The sequence below is a fragment of the Camelina sativa genome, chromosome 15 (genome assembly GCF_000633955.1).
Source record: "Camelina sativa cultivar DH55 chromosome 15, Cs, whole genome shotgun sequence".
In the NCBI taxonomy this organism is placed as follows: Eukaryota; Viridiplantae; Streptophyta; class Magnoliopsida; order Brassicales; family Brassicaceae; genus Camelina; species Camelina sativa.
The window spans coordinates 9,954,428-9,975,918 of record NC_025699.1 but is presented as its reverse complement, the minus strand read 5'-3'; the positions used below and the strand labels follow the sequence as shown (position 1 = coordinate 9,975,918).

Below are 21,491 nucleotides of genomic sequence, written 5' to 3'. Positions count from 1 at the left end.
TTGCATAATACATAAAGGCACAGAATGATAAATAGTGAAATTAGAAGTTCTATTCCTTTGATCTTTGGCTAATTTATCAGCTAACTTATTTGCAGACCGTGACGTCCAGCGGAAGATTATATTTTTAAATCTTGATGACCAACCTTGAATTTCCTGTAGCCAGTTGAATAGAGCAAAACGTAGGGATCCTTCATTAATTGCATTGACTAATAACTGGCAGTCACCTTCAAAAATCATACTTGTATAACCACTCCTCCATGCTTGTTGCATTGCATAAACTAGGCTTTGACATTCAGCCTCAATAGCAGACGTAACAAAGTGACCCAAAGCTTGTCCTGCTTCCTTGAACTGTCCATGCTTATCTTGCAGTATCCAAGCTGAAGTAGGTTGGATGTCACTATTATTAAAACTACCATCGTAGTTACATTTGATCCATCCTGAGGGTGGTTTTGTCCAGATTGTTCTGTCTCTTTGGCCATTACAGATATTAGCTGAACCTCTACGATTGTGTTCTGTAGTTGGAGGGGAAATTTCTAGCCACTCATCAGTCTCTTGCTTCGCTTCTTTTAGTACTCTTTGCCAACTGAGATTAACCCTCTGGAATGTGAGCTTATTACGGCTTGTCCAAATTTTCCATAAGATCCAAAAAGGAAGTAGAGAAAGCCTGTCATGTACTCTCCTCTGCTTATGGAAATCCAATATTGTCTTTAGCCTAGTATCAATGGAGTCACTCAGGTTAAGAATACCTCTGATGGGAAGGTGTGACCCACGCCAAATCTGCATCGAATGAGGGCATGTAAAGAACAGATGTTCAGGTGTTTCGACTTCATTGACACAGCGTTTACAAAAAGAATTTGCAGAGATATGCCGTCTCTCTAGTTCAGCTCCAGTGGCTAATGCTCTTGAAGATAATCTCCATAGAAAATGTTTAAACTTTGGCGGGAGCTTTGTTTTCCAGATTTCTGTTTTTGTTTGTAGATTTCCAAATGGAGGGTTGACTTGAAATTCTTGGTTTGGCAGGTGAGTAGCGACCCAATATCCAGACTTAACTGTATAAATTCCTGACTCCGTGTAATGCCAGCCTAAATAGTCTTGATGCTGCCATTGACTGACTTTGATTCTCAGAATGTGATTGATATCATCGGGGTGGACTCTTTCACGTATTAGTCTTTCATTCCAATTGCTTTTGTCTGGAAGCAAAAGTCTGTCCACAGTGAAAGTGTCACTTTGATTATCTCGTGCTTGTCTTGGAGGTCGTGGTGGATGAACTGGAAGCCAAGGATCGGTCCATGCCTTGATACAATGACCATCACCAACGGTGAAGCGCATGCCTTTCTTAAGGAGCTCACGGCCATGAAGAAGTGATTGCCAACCAAACGAGGGTTGAGTTCCTCTTGAAGCCTCCAGTATGTTTGAATCAGTAAAATATCTACCTTGTAGAATACGTGAAAGAAGACCAGTTGGATTTTGTAATATTCTCCATACTTGTTTGGCAAGTAGAGCATCGTTAAAAGACTCAATATCTCTAAATCCAAGTCCACCCTCTTTCTTCATAAACTTTAGTCGATCCCAAGCTATCCAATGAACTGCATTACCCGTTTGCTGAGTGTTCCACCAGAAATTAGCAATAATCATTTCTATATCTTCACAAATCCCTTTTGGGATCTTAAAACAGTTCATTGTGTAAACAGGCATCGCTAAAGCTATTGCTTTCAATAAGATTTCCTTGCCGCCTTGAGATAAGAACTTGTTATTCCATCCCTTTGTTCTGTTCTGAACTTTCTCCACAATATACTGAAACAACTCTTTCTTTTGATAAACTTATCTCATTCTTTCTAATGCTTTATTATTATTTTTTATTATTTAAATTATGAGATATCAATTAAAATTTATTTAATTTAAAGAAGTGATTTACGATTTCAGCACCACTCATAAGATTACGTCCAGATTCTATATAAAATTGACTTGTGGTCCTGTCTTGACCACCTAACTTGGAACAACCCTTTTTTTATCATATAATATAATTTTCTAGTGGTCACATACCCACTAACATCCTAGCAACAATCAACAACAGCGTATAACTAAAGAAAACAATTCTATTAATCCAATAAGAATTCCAACACTAATAATCCAATAACCAATAATGCAATAATCCAACCAACAATGAATAACAAAGTTCCAACATCCTACAATGTTCTATCAACTCAATACTAGCAACTTAACAATAGCTAGACCACAATCAATCAAGCCTCTAGAACATCCTCCTCCTCATCGCCTTTGATTCCACGATCACACTTTTCCTTTACCTGCACACCACAAACAACAATTGAGATGCGTAAGTATTATCATAAATACTTAGTGAGGCCGTCCTCCCATCTACTAGGTTATACACACAAGCATATGAGACTCTCATGTTTAAGCAAGCAAACAAAACACAAGCAATACATCAAACAAGGAAAACAAGTCTCGGTTGAGACTGGTGTCGACTGATGCTACAAGAGAGTGTCGACCGATGCTCCACCAAATGGTGTCGACCGATGCCACTAAGGTGTCGACCGATGCTCCACCAAATGGTGTCGACCGATGGTCCTAGAGTTTCGATCGATGCCTCTTCTGCAGACACGATCTGCGCGAACCCGAACGTCGAACTTCCGTTTCAATCCACCTCGAAACCGTCTCAAACTCACCCAAATACCTTGGGAATCTCTGGTAAACACTAAAACAACGAACCCAAGCAAGCAAATACCACAAACAACAAAGAAAACACCCAAACAAAAGAGATCTCATGCTTAGATCAACTATGCTCAAGCACTCACCTCAAATACAGGAAGATTGGATTGAGAAATCGATGGAAACAACACCTCCAGGAGCTTCTCCTCCGTTCCCAGCAACATCTATCTCTTCTATAGCCACAGATCTCTCCAAAACACCAAGAACAAGCCCAGAAACTCACAGGAAACATTTTCTCTCCTTTTTCTCTCTTTTCTCACTCAACGGCGACAACAAAACTCTCCCAAAACCCTCAATTTCTCGTTTAGTCACTTATAAACGATTTAGGGATTCTAATTGAACCAAACCGAACCAAACAGCAATTAAAACAAACCCGACCAAACCGAAACACATGGTGTCGATCGATACACCAAGGGTGTCGATCGACACCCACACCAAAACCACAAAATTTTGGTTCACGGATATTACATAACTATCGTTTCAAATTGTTATTACTCTGTATTCTAATCTTAGATATTGTTAGCATGCTTAGTTGATATACTTCTGTTTCAATAAAACCCAACATTGCACCAAAAACAACTTTATTAAGTTAAAGAATTTCTTTAGGCGAATTTGCTCCAAAGCCCTAACAAATCATTTGCATCAAAATCGTTTCAGGTGAATTTCTCACATTTGGAGAATTTAGTCTTATGTAATTAAGTGACTAGTACTGGACCACCAGATGTAACTATGTGACCTCTTTCGATCTGTTTCGTTTATAATTTGGATTCTATGTAAGTGACTAGTGGACCACCAAATGTAACTATATAATTGTGGACCTCTTTCGATATGTTCATTGTTCACATCTGGAAAAGTCAAATTCAAATCCAAATTCGAATAGGTTTATAGCTATGCGCCAAAAGTTGAGTCTTCATCTAAATCTACGTTAAGCAAAGCTTTGGTAAAGTTCGACCGTGACTGATTATCCTGATTATTTATATTAATACGTATTCCTCAGCTAACCAATAAAAATTGGATAACATTTGTGTGTTGGAAATGGCAAGATTTGTAGGTGATTGAGTTTTTTTTCTTTCTTTTAATTTCTCTCATGTATTGGCAAAGATAAAAATAAAAGATGATTTATTCGTGCATAATGAACCACGAAAACAAACAATTTTAATTGATAGGTAGCTACCAATATGTTAACGAAGATCCCACGTAAGTTAAATAGTTAATATAAATATAAAAATAGATTTAGTAAAAGTTCAATTAAAAAAAGACAACCTCAAGTTGTCATATTGTCTTCGTGTATTGGTGCAAAGTTTTCATCCGCATCCATTCAACCAAACCGTGTATATGATATATATATGATCATTTCCTAAAACATATTTCTACGACAATTAGCATCCGCATCCATTCAACCATAGTGTTCATCCGCATCCATTCAACCTAACCCACATGAGTTAGATATACGTAGTAACGAATACGTTACAATTTTCTTTATATGATTTGCATATTATAAAAATATATCAAATTATAGACCGCAAACAAAAACGTTTCTAGGAAAAGATTTTTTAACTTTCGATTATTAGATTGATTTTTTATTTAGCTACTAAATCGTTCATAGATAATATTTTGAAATTTTGATTCAATTTAATGTATATATTATATTACTAACTTACTATTTTTACGCACGTACAGCTTTTGTTTGCATGGTCGAATATACGATAAATACACGTTTGTATATATATACCTACATCCCGACGTTAGACATATTATACTAAATAAAAGTAGGAGCTATAAGCTTCTAATACTGTCCACCTAAGCTTTAAAACAATCAATAGGGATTCAATATTTCACTAATTAACATTTTTATAAATTTGCAGAATTTTATATATTAAGAATTATTTTAAACAACTTATCAGGATTTGACATGTCATTCATTAACATTTTCTAAATTTTCAGTAACTTTTAGAAAAAGGAAAATTTTAAATTTATGGAAATAATAAAACTATGTACAACATCCCACATTGGCTAGAAAATTTTTAGACAATGGTTCAAATAAGTATAAATAAGATTAATATGCTTCCAACAACGAATGACCAGGAAAGCTTGATTTATCATGCGTCCAGGTTTAAAAGTTTTATTCGGTTTGATCCGGTTTTTTATTTGATCAAACTAAAACTTTAAAAAGTTTCAAAAAAATATTATAATGTTTCAATTTTTTAAAATTTTAAATATTATAGAAATATTGAACATTTTAAAAGCTCTTAGCTTTTAAAATTTTTTAAATATTATAATTTTAAAATTTTAATAGTTTAAAATATTATAAATATTAAAACTTTTTAAAAGGTTCAAATATTATATTCTGACTTTTTAAAAGTTTAAAATATTATAAATATTGAAACTTCTAAAAGTTTTAGCTTTAAAAAGGTTTCAAAATATTATAATTTGTAAATTTTAAAAATTTCTTAACAGTTAAAAGGTTTTTAAAACCTAAGCTTTAAAACAACCAATACGGATTCAACATGTCACTAATTAACATATTTAGAAATTTGCAGAATTAGATATATTAAGAATTACTTTAAACAACCTATCAGGATTTGACATGTCATTCATTAACATTTTCATAATTTTCATAATTTTTTAGAAAAAAGAAAATTTTAAATTTATGGAAATAAAAAAAACTATGTACAATATCCCACATTGGCTAAAAAAAATTTAGAAAATGGTTCAAACCAGTATAAATAAGATTAATATGTTTCCAACAACGAATGATCAGGAAAGCTTGATTTATCAGGCTTCCAAGTTTAAAAATTTTATTCGGTTTGATCCTGTTTTTTATTTGATCAAACTGAAACTTTAAAAAATTCAAAAAAATATTATAATATCTAAATTTTTAAAAATTTTAAATATTATAAATATTGAAAATTTTAAAAGCTCTTAGATTTTTAAAAGTTTTTAAATATTATAATTTTAAAATTTTAATAGTTTAAAATATTATAAATATTGAAACTTTTTAAAAGGTTCAAATATTATATTCGAACCTTTTAAAAGTTTAAAATATTATAAATATTGAAGCTTCTAAAAAAAGGTTTTAAAATATTATAATTTTTAAGTTTTAAACATTTCTTAACATTTAAAAACTTTTTAAAAAATTAAAAGTTATAAATTTTAAAAATTTGAAATATTATAAAAAATTTGAAATATTATAAATATTGAAACTTTTAAAATGTTCAAATATTAAAATATTTAAACTTTATAGAATGTTTTAAAATATTACAATTACTTAACCTCCATAGAAATTTTAAGATAGTCTATCTATACTAATAAAAAGTTGAAGCTATAAATTCCTAAAGGTGTCCATATAGGATTTTAAAAAACCAATAAGAATTAGATATTTCGCTAAGAAATTTTTTGGAAATATAGTAGTAATCTATATTATTACAATTTTTTAGAAAAAAAATAAAATCTATAGAAATAAAATAAATATGTACAACGTCCCACATCGGCTAGAAAATTTTAGATAGTGGCTGAGAACCATTATAAATAAAAAAAAATATGTTTTTAACTATAAATTTATCAGGTTTGCTTGATTTATGCTTATTTATCAGGTTTCCAAATTTAAAAGTTATTTAATTTATTTTAGCAAATTAAATTTTTTTAAGGTTTAAATATTCATTATATAATGTTTAGAAATATTATAAATACCTCCATAAAAATGTCAAAATATTATAACTATTTAAACTCTATAAAAAGTAAAAGTGTCATTAATATTTAACTCTAAAAAAATGTTACAGATAATTAAATTACATCTAAATTTTGAAATATTTTAAATATTTGATCTCTTTTAAAAATTTAAAAGTTTAAGAATTACTAAATATTATATATCAAATTTTTTAAAATATTGAAAATATCTTTCTTATTTCTGTTTGTGCTTTATATCTCTTATGAGCTGTAAAACATGTTTTTGTGTATGAATTTACAAATGATTTGATACTTTTGCAATAAAAAAATTTATTTTTAAGTCTAAGAAAGAAGGATTGACGTCGCAAGACCTTGATTTGATGTTATTTGAGTTTAAAGAAGAAGTATCGACGAAAAGCACAAATATTGTTTTTACTATACATATGTTTATATTAATTTCTCTGCAAGTAAGGATTTTGGTTTGAGAAGTAGATGGATGAAATTATCAATAATTGAGTGCATGTGTTGACTATGGTTGTTTTCATGAATTGCACAATTTTTATGAGAAAAAATTTATTTTGGTCTTGGAGTTTGATGGGTTAACAAGTTGTGTGGTAGTCTAAAAAAAGGTTTTTTTCAGTGAAAGAATGTGAAAAAGTTGACGAGGAAGAACAAGAAGAAGAGTATAACAAAGAACTGGACGGTAAAAGTAACGATGACAATTACCATAAAATTTGACAATGAAAATGACAAGAAAGAATATGAAAAATAAGAAAACATTAAATAAAAAACATGAAAACATAGGTGATAGCGATCAATGAAATATGAAAAAGAGATAAATTCATGATTATAAATTTGTTTCGTTTTTCTGGTGGCCAAAGAAATGGTTTAAGATATGTGAGGTCACCAGTTTGATCCGCCTCGCCTGAACGTTTGAGTTAGATTCATGATTTTTTTTATCAGATTTGATTTTAAAACACAGCTAATTTTTATATTTTTTAAAATTGTGTATATGAAATTTAATTTTTTCCATAATAGTAATTTAAAGTTTTCTGTAAGATAATATTTCATTACCGTCATCAATTATATATAATTTTTATCAAAATATATCAAATAAACGCGTGGGTTTAAAACCTAGTGTATGTAAAGAAACAAGCCCGAAGCTCTTTGTAAAACCCAAAGGACAACAAAACGAAGCATATTCCGATGGTAGCAAATAATATGTCAAACGGTCTATCTGTATAAATAGAACTTTCGGTTTTGCAAGTAAGAGACATCCAAACACAGCATAAAGCTCTTTTAACTTAGGCTCAAAAATTTTCTTGCTTGTAATAATGAAGGATCTTGATCCAACTTACATCCAAGCACCAGAGCATAGAAGAGATTCAAATTCCATCCCTAACCAACCCGAAGAAATACGCGTGATAGATCTCTCGCGCCTTGATGACCCCGAAGATGTCCAAAACGTTATCTCAGAGATCGGTGACGCCTGTGAGAAATGGGGATTTTTTCAGGTCATTAATCATGGTGTGCCTTTGGACGCAAGACAACGTGTGGAGAAGACTGTGAAGACGTTTTTCGATTTGCCAAGGGAAGAAAAAATAAAGGTGAAGAGAGACGAGGTGAATCAAGTAGGGTATCACGATGGTGAACACACGGCAAAAGTTAAAGATTGGAAAGAAGTGTTCGATATGTATTTCAAAAACCCAGTGGTTATTCCTTCTTCCACTGATCCTGAAGACGAAGGTATAAGGCTTGTCTACAACAAGTGGCCTCAGTTTCCTTCTGGTTTAAGGTAACTTCTTTTAACCAAAATAATCACAACCTCATATTTACCTAATCAATTGGATTACAATGAATCATATCCTCCCAAGTCCCAACGCTGCATCCACCACTTTATATGATAAGCTTATAACTTACACATAGCACACACAAGATTCGATGAAATGATTTTTTTTTATTATTCAATTATGTAAACTAATTTATTTTTCTATTTTTTTGTTCTTTTTTTATTATTATTAGGGAAGCATGTGAAGAATATGCAAGACACGCTGAGAAATTAGCGTTCAAGCTCTTAGAACTAATTTCATTAAGCTTAGGCTTACCAAAAGACCGTTTTCGTGATTACTTCAAAGATCAAATGAGCTTTTTCAGGATAAATCGTTATCCACCATGTCCAAGACCTGACCTAGCTTTAGGTCTTGGTCACCACAAAGACCCAGACGTGTTAGGTTTATTGGCTCAAGATGAGGTTGGAGGATTACAAGTGCGCCGTAGATCGGACGGTGTTTGGTTTCCCATTAGACCCGTCCCTAATGCTCTTGTCATCAATTTAGGCAACTGTATGGAGGTAATTTATATCCTTGATATTATGTCATACTATACACAACATTACGAGATTCTAGCTATCATAACTAATGAGTATTACTATATAATAAAAATGATAACATAGCTATGGACGAATGATAAGTACTGGAGCGCAGAGCATAGAGTGGTGGTGAACACAACAAGAGAGAGATATTCCATACCATTCTTCTTGTTGCCTTCACACGATGTGGAAGTGAAGCCATTAGAAGAGCTTGTGAGTCCTAAAAACCCTCCAAGGTACAAAGGCTATAAATGGGGTAAATTCTACGCCAGTAGAAATAGAAGCAATTTTCAAAACCAGGATATCGAAATTCTCCAAGTCGATGACTTGAAAGTTGTGACATAATGGACTATGTGTTAATGTTTTATCGTTACCAATCATATTAATCAAATAATGTGTGTGAGTGTGGATTTGTGTTAGAACCAATAAATTGTATAACTTCTGTGTATTGGAAGTGCCAAGCTTTGTATGTGATTGAGTTTCGTTTTCCTTCTCATGTATTAGCAAAAAAAAAAAGATGTTTCATTCCTGCATAATAAACCGCTAAAAAGTTATTTTAAAAGAAGGTTTTTTCTTGTACGTTCTACGTCATAACAAGAATTAAGCAAAATTTGGATAAAACTAAATTTCTCATTAAATGTAAAATGTGTGATTACATTAGCTTATATACAAGAGTAGAATTAAGTGAAAGGAGGCTTAATCCTACATAAACTATACTACACTAAACCACTCAATTAAACCGGTTATCAATCCTAATACGTCAGTAGGAACATAAGCGAATTTGGAAAATTAGAAACCGAAAACATCTAAATCGATGACTTCAAAGTTGTAACATAATAGACACGTATTATATGTGTCGATGTTCATATCTTTTACTAATCATATTAATCAAGTAATGTGAGTGGGCCTAAATTTGTGTCAGAACCAATAAATTCGTTAAGTTTTGTGTAGTGGAAGTGGCAAGATTTTTAGGTGATTGAGTTTGTTTTTTCTTAGACCATCTCCATTAATTCCTCAATTTATTGTAAGCGTCTTAAATAAAATTTTAATTCTAATGTTATTTTATGGTATATGTTTTTAAAAGAGGTAAAAGTTTATTTTTAAATGTCTTAAATGTCTACTTGAAGACATTTTCATCTACACTAAAGAGACTCATCCTAAAATAAAGATAAAATTAATTATTAAAAAATATTAAGAAATTCAACAAATATATGGGTCTATGGAATGGAGTGGAGATATTAAAAAATGTTATACTTTCGTTTATGGCAAGAAAAAAAGAAAAAAAAAATTATATATATAGATATTTATTCGTCCATAATAGACCGCTAAAACAAACTGTTTCAATCGATTGCTAGCTACCAAAATAGTCGTGGTTGGAGATCACCAACCAAGGCAATCATCATATTCATTATATTATATTTTTATCTAAGCTAGAGAGAGAATAATAATGATTGACCGCGTCAGAATGTTTTTACAAAAACCAATTAGGTTTTACCATCTCCATTGGTATTTTTTTGAGTTTCTAAGTTTTTTTTATAATTAATTTTAATGTGATTTAATAAATACTCCCTCCGTTTCAATATATAAGATGTTTTAGTCTCTTTTCTTTGTTTCAAATTATAAAATGTCTTGTAACTTTCCATACAAATTTTAATATATATTTAATAATCTGTAATCATTATTTATGCAGTCTTCTTTATTATTGGTTGAATCTTTTTTTAATTTAAATATATATGATATTTTTTAAAAGAAAAGTAAACTATCTTAATATGTGTGCCTTACCTTAAACATCCTATATTTTGAAACGGAGGGAGTAGTATTTTTAGAGTGCTTTAAAATGAGTAAATGTCACCAAATAGACATTTAAGGGACGTTGTAAAAAAAAAGACATTTAAGGGACATTATTTTGACACTTTAAAGACAGTTACCATCAAATCATATATATGAAAAGAGGCCAATTCTCTCCATAAAATGAACACATCAGCAAAGGAGAATGTGCCACCTGTAAGCACAAAAAAAAATCCTAATCTTTTGGGCTTCTCTTAAGTTTTAGAAGATAGTGTAACTGCTCTAATAATAAAAATCAGAATTGAGGAAGATCATTATTGTAATACCAGGATATATTGACGTTTTCTCCGTTACCTACACCTCTGGAAAAAGATGGTCAGACTCTTAGAATTCACTCGATTGTCTCTCTTCAGTTTCATATTCTCTATCTTCTGCAATCTGCATCTAGACTAATTAATATGTTTGTTTCATGAAGACTCCTAGGGCAAACAGAAGCCATTCCCCGCCAAAGTCTTTGGCGGCCGCACAATATGACATTGAAATCTAGATAAAGATCGCTAAGGTATTGTACGCATTGATGATTCAGCCTCATGGGATATCCAAACAAGAAGCCGCAGGGAATGATTACAGTGGGATCGATGAAGGATATATTTTATTAGAAGATGAGGAGAGGAAACACTAAGACTGCTAAGAAGTTGATGAAGCTGATGAGTTGAGTCGACGGTCCTTCTAGAAACGCTTTAGCTTTGAGACATAGGAAAACTGAGCAAGGCTGGCTGAGAGACTGTTCAAGGATACCCTCACTACAGAAAGAGTTTTGCTCTTATCTGCTCTCAATGTCTCTTTTTTAATTGTTTTTAGGCAATATTCATTAACGAAACTAAGATTTAACCGGGTGTTGAGTAGTAATGTTGTTTTTATTTTTGTTTCGTAGGTGGAAGAATCAGCTTATTCCTGCAGGGTCTTAATTAAGATGGTAGCACAATGATTATGAAACTCATTATCCGTGGAGATGTAAAAGCTTTTGATCTGCCAAATGCATATTGTCAAGGTAAAATCCTCAGAGATGGTTCTCAATTATGTAGAACCGATTTGTAATTTTTAAGGTTTTATAAACATATCCTAGTTTTTTTATAGGTCTAGACGTAGTCTCCTCATTTGAGCTTCAATATCATCCTGCAACAAAACAATCATTTTCATGAAATATTATAGGTAAAATAACGGGTATATATACGACCAATAAAGAACAGATCGACTTTGATTATAACTTATACGAAGCTCTGAGATGAATAAGATAAAGAAGTTCAATCTTCTCTAATATAGGATTCTTGAAAAGAATGCTGTTTGAGAAAGGTCTACAAGCTTGGCTTGCAACTCGTGTCTAACTACTCAACCTCTAAACTTTGTCTCGTCCTAAAGTTTTTTTTTCCAGCATTAAAAAGTCCAAAAGTTTTATCAGTATTTAAAAGCAATACTCTGTTAATAGCTCTGCCAAAAGAAATGTAAAAGGTCATTTTTCCTTTTGAATACAGTCTCACATTTTATTCAGAACAAAAAAAAATGATCTTTGATTCAATAAAATCATCTTTCATTTATCAGGTAAAATATTAAAGATTTTTTAACTTTATCTTTGTTATGGCAGTTTGAAAAACTTACTGAAAATGTTTTTTCACTGGTAAGGTTTTATATCCAAGGCATCAAACGGAAAAACCCAAACAAAAATAGTACGTACACATCCTAACAGTTTAGAATTTATTGTAGGTTTATGGGCGAATAATTCCCACAAAGGGATTTCTTGACATTGTTGTGGATGGCTGTTCAATACAAATCATGAGCACAACTACTGCAAAATGCATTCAAAACTAAATTAGTTAGGGTAAATAAATCTCCAGTAAATATTCTACGTACAATATCCCAAAGAGTAAATTTTATATTATGCGATGCTTCATCATATATATGCTAAAAGTTTTCTTTTTGAGTTTGTAGTGTTTTCAGCACTATGTCAATCGTGTTCGGAACTTGGGTTAAAGGCAAACCCACTAACAAGCAGTAGCAGACTCTAAATAACAAAATACACTGATGGATGTTGCAGCAATCCTAAATAACAAAATGTTGTTGAGATCCTCTTCCCATTGCAAATAAACTAGAATCTATTTAGGATCAAAGAGTAGATGGAGTTCTCAGGAAAGAAGATGAATCTATTATTTCAAGGTTTTTTTCTTATCTATCTAAAACATTGAAAAAATAGAAGTACAAGAAGGAAACTCAAACAATGCTAATAATAAAATATAGAAGCGCTTGCACGGTTGTAGTTCTAAATTCTTACATGATGCTAAATGTAAAGGTTCATAATAACTCAAGCGAATTGTGCATTTGAGCATAGGTTGAAATCACCTCTATATACTATCATACTATAAAATACAAATAGAAAAAACCCGCAGCATAGCGCGGGTGCTCATCTAGTATTATTAAAATCTAATATGAGAAAGTTTTTCTCAACTTTTGCTAAGGAGATAACACTTGGCATGTATTATATCTGACACATGTATTCATTTGTTGTTTGAATCTAATTAACTTAAATTATTTGTAGTTTGTATTTTAGTAACTACAGGCCTACAAAACCAAAAAAAAAATTCTACATTTCCTTCTTATATAAATATTTTCAGTTTTCCGCAAAAAAAAAAAAATATATATATATATATATATATATATTCAGCAAAATATATATTTTAGATTTTTATCATTATGAAGATGCATCAAACAAATGATCGATTTATCCGCTATTCTTATAAAATGAAAATGGTTTACGATCATTTTTTGTTTTTTATTTGCTTGGGCTCTTCGTAATTTATCACTAGTCTGTTTTAAATATGAGCATGATTATGAGACCAATGACGGGGGTTCTGATTCGATAGTATTTTTTTCATAATCGATTGTATGTATTTAATTGTATTTGGATATATGTGGATTTGCTCTTTTTTATTATTATTTATACCAATTAAGTGGCTCATAAGTATCTAGTAAATAATTATATTATGTTTTTTCCTTAGTTTATCCAGTTAAAAGTTTAAAGATGTAGTTAATAAATACAAAAGATAAAACAATGAAGAAACTCCGTTAGAAATAAGGAAGTGGATTTGCTCTTTTTAGATTAATTTTCTCTTCACTACATAAGGAAGTGGATCACTTATTTGGAGACACTACTATTGGAGTTACAAAATTACGAAGAAAAAAAAAACTGAGGAAACTTAAATTAGACAGAAATTAGAGATAAATTTAAATTGCCAAAATTTCAAGAGATAGATTAAAAAATTGAAGATGTAATTTATGAGAATCTTAAAATATTATGTAATTTGAAATTAATTATTAGATTTCAAAAAATAAATTAGCAAATTGTAATGTGTGAGAATAAATTAAGGTAATCTAATTATGAAAAGGGGGAAAACAGACAAATATTAAGAGATATATTAGGAAAAAATATTGATGTGTTTTGTGGGAAACTCAAAATATATCAGAGAGAAAAACTATAGAAAATGGGGTTTTATTTGGATTATGGGGTGTTTGATTAAAGAACAATAGTGTATGTGATTTTTGTTAGAGATAATTCTCAATTGGGGAAAATGGTGTTAACATCAAAAAAGAAACCTGCATTTTTGACTTATTTGGAGGAAATAAGGAGAGTAAGAAAACGTTTTTCTTCGTATCCTATATACAGTAGTTGATTTCTAGATAAACTAATGTTAAAACAAGCACACAAACCTACTTTTTTTGTATATGTAAACAAATATATTTTCTTCAGCCTTGATGCTATGAATTAATATTAATTTTAAGTTAATCTTTTATTATTATAATATTAATTTGTGTCAAGTATTAGAAAAATATGATTTTTGGAGAGACGACACATAAATTTTAAAAACCTGCAAATATTTAAGGAAAAAGTAAGGAACATTTGAAAAAGTAAGGAATATTGCATAAGTATCGACTGTATTGAACAAGAGAAAGAAGATGGCATGTGAACAAACTTGATGTAGATTTGTGAAAATTACAAGATTGAACAAGTTGTTAGCAAAGATTTAAGACGGTAAGTCTTACTCTTACTATATCCTTTTGTTAATTTTTAATGATGATTAAAGTTGTTACATAAAAATTAAGATATTATATAAATTTTGTTTTCCTAAATTAAAGTATTAATTGTTAATTATCTATTTTTAAAAATATACCTTCTAGATAAAAATCTGAATAATACAAATGATGATAAAACACATATAACCAGATAATAACACACGCTGGTAGCGCGGAATTTTTTTTTTTTTTTGTTATTTGTTAATATTATGTTTATGTTGTATCATTCATTTACATGTTATATAATATAGTACTATATGGTGAATTTTGATTCATATTAAACTACTAATAGGTAGGCCTGGAAACTACTACCGATACCCGTATTGGACCCGTTTTTCGGTTTGTATCTGTCCCGAAAAAGGTACCCGCAACTTTAGGGTCGAGTGAAAGGTATAATAATTGTATTATCTATGAATAATGATCGAGTATCGGATATTAATTTAATTTTTGAGCGTCTCGTTACCTGTCTCATTACCCGTTTTATTACCCGACTCATAAATACACGTTAATATTTTGTAGAATAATGTTACCAGCGTGAAGAAATATTTATGTAAATTTGGATTTGTTTGTTACAAAATAATAGTAGAAAATTTAGTAATTCTATACATTTTATAAAATCATATATTTAATTTACTTAAGGTCATACTCTGATTTCGACCCGTAGTTGATACTACTATTTTGGTTTGGTGCAATATCAAATTCGTTAATTATACATTCGGTAAAGCCAAAAAAATCCAACAAAACATGTATTGACCCGTGATTTGGTATTACAAATTGATGTGATCGTGTTTAGAGATCTTAATATACCAAATTTACAAATTGAAGTTATTGGTATAACATGTTGTATATTAATTTTATAGGTGAAAATTACAATTAGGTTATGTATATTATCAATATTATACACTTAGTATTGTTTATATAGTGAATATTGTGTATAAACAATTAAGTTTTAGCCAATTAAATAGTTTGTTATTATTTCCTAAGATTTATGAAACAATAAATAGAGTTTTATTATTTTGTAAACAAATCTAAACTTTTTTTTTTGTTAGTTATTAGAATAATTAAAATATAATAGAATTTTTGTAATATGTCACATTAGAACTGGTTAATATTTTAACACCATAGCCTAAATAAGTATATAGAGATATTTTAAAAATATAAACAATGTTGTATCCTAATTTTAATATATATTTTGTTATTATTAAATGATTTAGATATGTAAATATTTAATCTTAGTTTATAAATAAATTTAAGTTTTATAATTTTCTAAATAGTTTGTTATTGTTTCCTAAGATTTCTGAAACAAAAAATAGAATCTGTTCAATTGTTTTATTACATAATTTCGAAATAATTTTATTACTATTTTATTAAATAATTTCGAAATAATTTTATTAATGATTTCTTGTAATCTAATAAATTAATAATTACTATTTTTTGGATAATCATTTTCAGGTTACAATAAATTAATATTAAGATTCTGTTATTATATTTTGCATTAAAATACAGTGGCATTTTGTGTAATATTTTACATGGAGTAGGGTTATTTGTTTAAAGGGTTGTTTAAATAAGTATATAGATTAATTATGTATTAAAATTTAGAAACATCAAATAAATTTTGCATGAGATAATGAATAAGAAATAACTACTTAACTAGATAATAACCCGCGCTAGTAGCATGGAGAATTTTTTTTTATTTTGTTATTTGTTAATATTATGTTTATATTGTATCATTCATTTACATGTTATATAATATAGTACTATATGGTGAGTTTTGATTCATATTAAACTACTAATAGGTAGGCCTGGAAACTACTACCGATAGCCGTATTGGACCCGTTTTCGGTTTGTATCCATCCCAAAAAAAGGTACCCGCACTTTTAGGATCGAGTGAAGGGTATAATAATTATATTATCCATGAATAATGATCGAGTATCGGATATTAATTTAATTTTTGAGCGTCTCGTTATCCATTTTATTACCCGACTCATAAATACACGTTAATATTTTGTAGAATAATGTTACCAGTGTGAGGAAATATTTATGTAAATTTGGATTTGTTTGTTACGAAATAATAGTAGAAAATTTATTAATTCTATACATTTAAAAAAAACCATATATTTAATTTACTTAAGGTCATACTCTGATTTCGACCCGTAGTTGGTACTACTATTTTGGTTTGGTGCAATATTAAATTCGTTAATTATACATTCGGTAAAGCCAAAAAAATCCAACAAAACATGTATTGACCCGTGATTTGATATTACAAATTGATGTGATCGTGTTTAGAGATATCTTAATATACCAAATTTACAAATTGAAGTTATTGGTATAACATGTTGTATATTAATTTTATAGGTGAAAATTAAAATTAGGTTATATATATTATCAATATTATACACTTAGTATTGTTATATAGTGAATATTGTGTATAAACAATTAATTTTTAGCCAATTAAATAGTTTGTTATTATTTCCTAAGATTTATGAAACAATAAATAGAGTTTTATTATTTTGTAAACAAATCTAAACTTTTCTTTCGTTAGTTATTAGAATAATTAAAATATAATAGCATTTTCGTAATATGTCATTTCAGAACTGGTTAAATTTTTAACAACATAGCTTAAATAAGTATATAGATATATTTTAAAAATATAAACAATGTTGTATCCTAATTTTAATATATATATTTGTTATTATTAAATAATTTAGATATGTAAATATTTAATCTTAGTTTTATAAATAAATTTAAGTTTTATAATTTTCTAAATAGTTTGTTATTGTTTCCTAAGATTTCTGAAACAATAAATAGAATCTGTTTAATTATTTTATTACATAATTTCGAAATAATTTTATTATTATTTTATTAAATAATTTCAAAATTATTTTATTAATGATTTCTTGTAATCTAATAAATTAATAGTTACTATTTTTTTGGTTAAATCATTTTCAGGTTACAACAAATTAATATTAAGATTCTGTTATTATATTTTGTATTAAAATACAGTGGCATTTTGTGTAATATTTTATATGGAGTAGGGTTATTTGTTTAAAGGGTTGCTTAAATAAATATATAGATTACTTCAACTAAAACTTTTTACTGAAATGTCCTATTTATTTTATTTTGCGTCAAAACATGAAGAACACATATTAAATATTTTTTTAAAAAAAGTTTGAACATTAAAATTTTAAAATTATATATCTAGATTTAAGATATATAAGAATTAATAAAACTATAAATGAAATATATATCGCGCATCGCGCGAGCCTACTTCTAGTTAATTATAATAAGATGCCTACTTCTAGTTAATTATAATAAGATAATCTATAGACATCACTAAAGATAACTGACGGAGATGCTTGAGTTTTATATTTTTTTCCAATAAGTTTTATCTTTTTCTTTGGGTTTTGGTTTCTACTGAGTTGTTATGAAATCATATGCATGTTAATTACATGCATAGTAATTAACATGCATAGTAACACACGTATTCCGCATCCAATTTACCATACAAACATTTTACACAAGGCTAATGTGACGATCATATATAATATATCCCACGAATCTGACCACTTGAAAACAAAAGAAAGCATTAAAAGGTAATTCTCACCTTGTTTTTTGATAAAGCCATCTACACCGGTAGATGTTAAAATTTTGTAATGAGATTATGTGTATGTTGTCTATTGATTATGTGTATGTTGTCTATTAGTCAAAACATAAACTTTGATCTTAACACAAAAGTTTGACCAAAAAAAAAAAAAAAAGATCTTAACACAAAAGAAAGTAGGAGAGACGTCGAGAACCACGACAAACGCACGTGGCATATTATGGTTAGCTAATTTTGGTGTTTTGAGTTTTGGACCTTTTGGTGCTACGTCCCATCGATCACTCTACTTATCTTCACTCCAGTTCCACGAATTAAATAGTCTATTAGATATTCGGGACTCTTAGGTCATCCTTAACGGGATAACTTTTCCCCTGTTCTAAGCCCAATAAATAATAAAAATATGTAACAGTGGGCTTAGATCAATATTTTTGATCTTGGTTCAGAACTGATCCAAAGGCTGTTCTAATATTCTTTCTCTCTTCTGATTGGTCGAAAAAATATCGAAAGAACGAAAAAAATTCTGATTGCTCTCTTCCGTCGTATTCCGTCATAAAACGAGAGAGAGTGTGTTTGAGAGCGAATCAAGGTTCCTCCAAAGAAGATGTCTTTAATTCTTATTTTTGTTTTATGTTGCTTCGAGATTTACCAAACAATGGCTGCTGCAGATGCAAATCCCTCGTTTTTGTTTAATGGTGGGTTTGTGAAATCTCCGAGCTTTGACGAGAATATTGCTCTGTTTGGAGATTCGAAGTTTGTTGACGGCGGTCCATCGATTCAATTGACTGACTCAGTGAGTCGGAGTGAAGGAAGAGTTGTTTACAGGCAACCCATCAGACTCTTCCAAGGTAAAGAAAGAAACTTTTCCGGATCATTCTCGACTAGTTTCTCGTTTTCGATGTCTGATGAGATTGGTGCTGTCCTGGCTTTTGTAATGGTTCCAACTGGTTTGGATCTTAGGTCGTTTGGTAGAAAGGGTAATAATAACAGTAGTTCATCTGGTCTAGGGTTCTTATTGCGACACAAGGTCGAGACTGATATCTTATCAGCACTTGTGTTTTGATTCCACGAGAAAGAGATTTGTGCTTTTCTTATAGGATTAGATATCCTGGATTGGAGGAGATATAGGAACTGAACTTTGTTCTGTTTACTCGTTTGTGTTATGCAGCAACACAACACTGAGCTAGTGGTTGGTATGGTGAGGCAACAGTTTAAGAAACACATGAATGAGACAGACCCTGAGAAGATTCAGAAGCTTAAAGATGAGTGAGTTTTTTTTCTCCCCAATCTTTAGTGAATGTTATATACTGGTAGAGAACCTTGTGATTACTGATTAGATCAGTATCAGATGTCCAACTTGTTCATTGAGGCATGTATTGCAAAAAAATTCTCTGATATAACATTTGGCAGTGCTGCTCGGGGACTAATCAATCACATGTTGTTTGAGTCGGCAAAGCTGACAGGAGGCAAGGTTAGCCAGAGATCCTGATGCATTCTGGTTGCAGACTCCCATTGTTATGCTATTTCTCTCTCTGTCTGTTCAAGGCTTGTAGGCTAATAATGCAAACTAAGTTGGCTTTAATAAAAGACTTCATCGACTAGCGTCCGTGACTCAACATTGATGATTTTGGTTTGCAATCATTCTAATGATTATCTACTTCAAGGCAAATCATACAGCTTCGACCCTGGTTTAGATTAATGTTTACTTCTGCTACGTCCTCTAGGCTTGAAGATCAAAAATGTTCTCATTTACATGTACTCTTGTATCTTTGGTGACTACTTTATGTATGAAATAAAATCAGATTCTTGTAGTAAAAGTTTATAACATATGAAAGTTTACATTATTTTCACTATATATTTATTCTAAGAACATCATAATTAGTTCCCCCATTTTTTTTACCTATGATCTTAACAACTTATCTTAGATTATTTTCACTGTATATTTAATCTAAGAACACAAAAAAAAGTTCTCCCATTAAAGATGCCCTTAGATATGTACCCCCATCCCTTCGATGTGCACCCCCATCTCTTTGTTTTTTTCTGTTTAGTTTAAACTTCTTATTATCTAGGGGCTATATCTTCATTCCAGTCCCACGAATTAAGTAGTGTATTAGATATTCGGGACCCTACCTTAGATATTTACTCCCATCTCTTTGTTTTTTTTTTAATTTGTTTTTTTCCCTTAAAAATTAAATTTCTTATTATCTAGGGTCGCGTTCTTTTGTTTATATTCTTTTAACTTTAAAATAGTTAATGTGTTCTAGCTAAATTCATAAAAGAAATCGTATAAGAGTGAAACCAATCGCTTAGTTAAGGTTGTTCTGGCTATTTTGAAAATTTTATCGTACGTAAGTACGTAACCTTGCTTTGCATGTTTGAATCTATGACAAGTACAGCTATACATATATAGGGGGGGACGTGCCCTATATAAGATTTGATAATTTTGAAGTTTGTTACGTAACTAATTTGTGATGGAGATTGCCAGATTGGTTTGTTGAGTGCACCATGTTCTCTACTAACTTCTTTTTAGTTACACACTTTCTCTTTTTACTATTTTAGGTAATAAGTGATTACCATATTTGTCATTTTTTAAAAACCATTTTGTTATTGCGTAAAGGAATGACGTTAATACAAAAAAGTGAAAAACTATAATCAATGCATGATTAACACATAAAAAAAAATTCTACATTTACATGTCTTTTAGTAAATGTTCATATAATAATTTATATTAAAACTTTCTATGTTAAATATTATTATGTTTCTAGATCCCTGATTATATACCTACATGCTACGTTAGACATATATTTAAGAAACGACCCAAAGATATAGGGTTATGGGCTCTTTGTAAAAACCAAAGGACAACAAAACAAAAGAAATAAATTTATATATATTAATTATTATTATTTTACTTGAAAAATGTAGTGGTAGATAGTTAGCAACATTTATTATGGTTCTAGAGATATCCAAACACAGTATAAATGTAAAGCTCTTTCAATTAATTGGCCTCAAAAACGTTTCTTACTCGTAAGTTGTAACAATAATGGAGGAAATTGATCCAACTTACATCCAACCACCAGAGCATAGAAAAGATTCGATCCCTAACCAACCCAAAGAGATACGCGTGATCGATTGTTGATGTCGGGATCAGTCACAATTAGTATGTTTAGTTCGGTTAAAGGAGGGTCGAAGTTCTCTTTTATTATATTGGTGCCGAGACAC

At 30.0% G+C, this 21,491-nt stretch overlaps 1 protein-coding gene across 1 annotated transcript; it reads left to right on the top strand.

Annotated features, from left to right (window-relative positions):
- On the top strand, nucleotides 7,582–9,257 carry LOC104746289 (flavonol synthase/flavanone 3-hydroxylase). The gene is made up of 3 exons (XM_010467735.1): nucleotides 7,582–8,191; nucleotides 8,419–8,746; nucleotides 8,849–9,257. Exons 1-3 carry the CDS (start codon nucleotides 7,731–7,733, stop codon nucleotides 9,107–9,109), a joined length of 1,050 nt encoding a protein of 349 aa, XP_010466037.1. The 5' UTR covers nucleotides 7,582–7,730; the 3' UTR covers nucleotides 9,110–9,257.

What these genes read in the sequence shown, in the direction of transcription:
- LOC104746289 (XM_010467735.1), top strand. Translation starts at nt 7,731, where the DNA reads ATGAAGGATCTTGATCCAACTTACATCCAAGCACCAGAGCATAGAAGA. An exon ending in CAGTTTCCTTCTGGTTTAAG is followed by an intron (nt 8,192 to 8,418) that starts GTAACTTCTTTT and finishes TATTATTATTAG; the next exon opens with GGAAGCATGTGAAGAATATG. An exon ending in ATTTAGGCAACTGTATGGAG is followed by an intron (nt 8,747 to 8,848) that starts GTAATTTATATC and finishes ATGATAACATAG; the next exon opens with CTATGGACGAATGATAAGTA.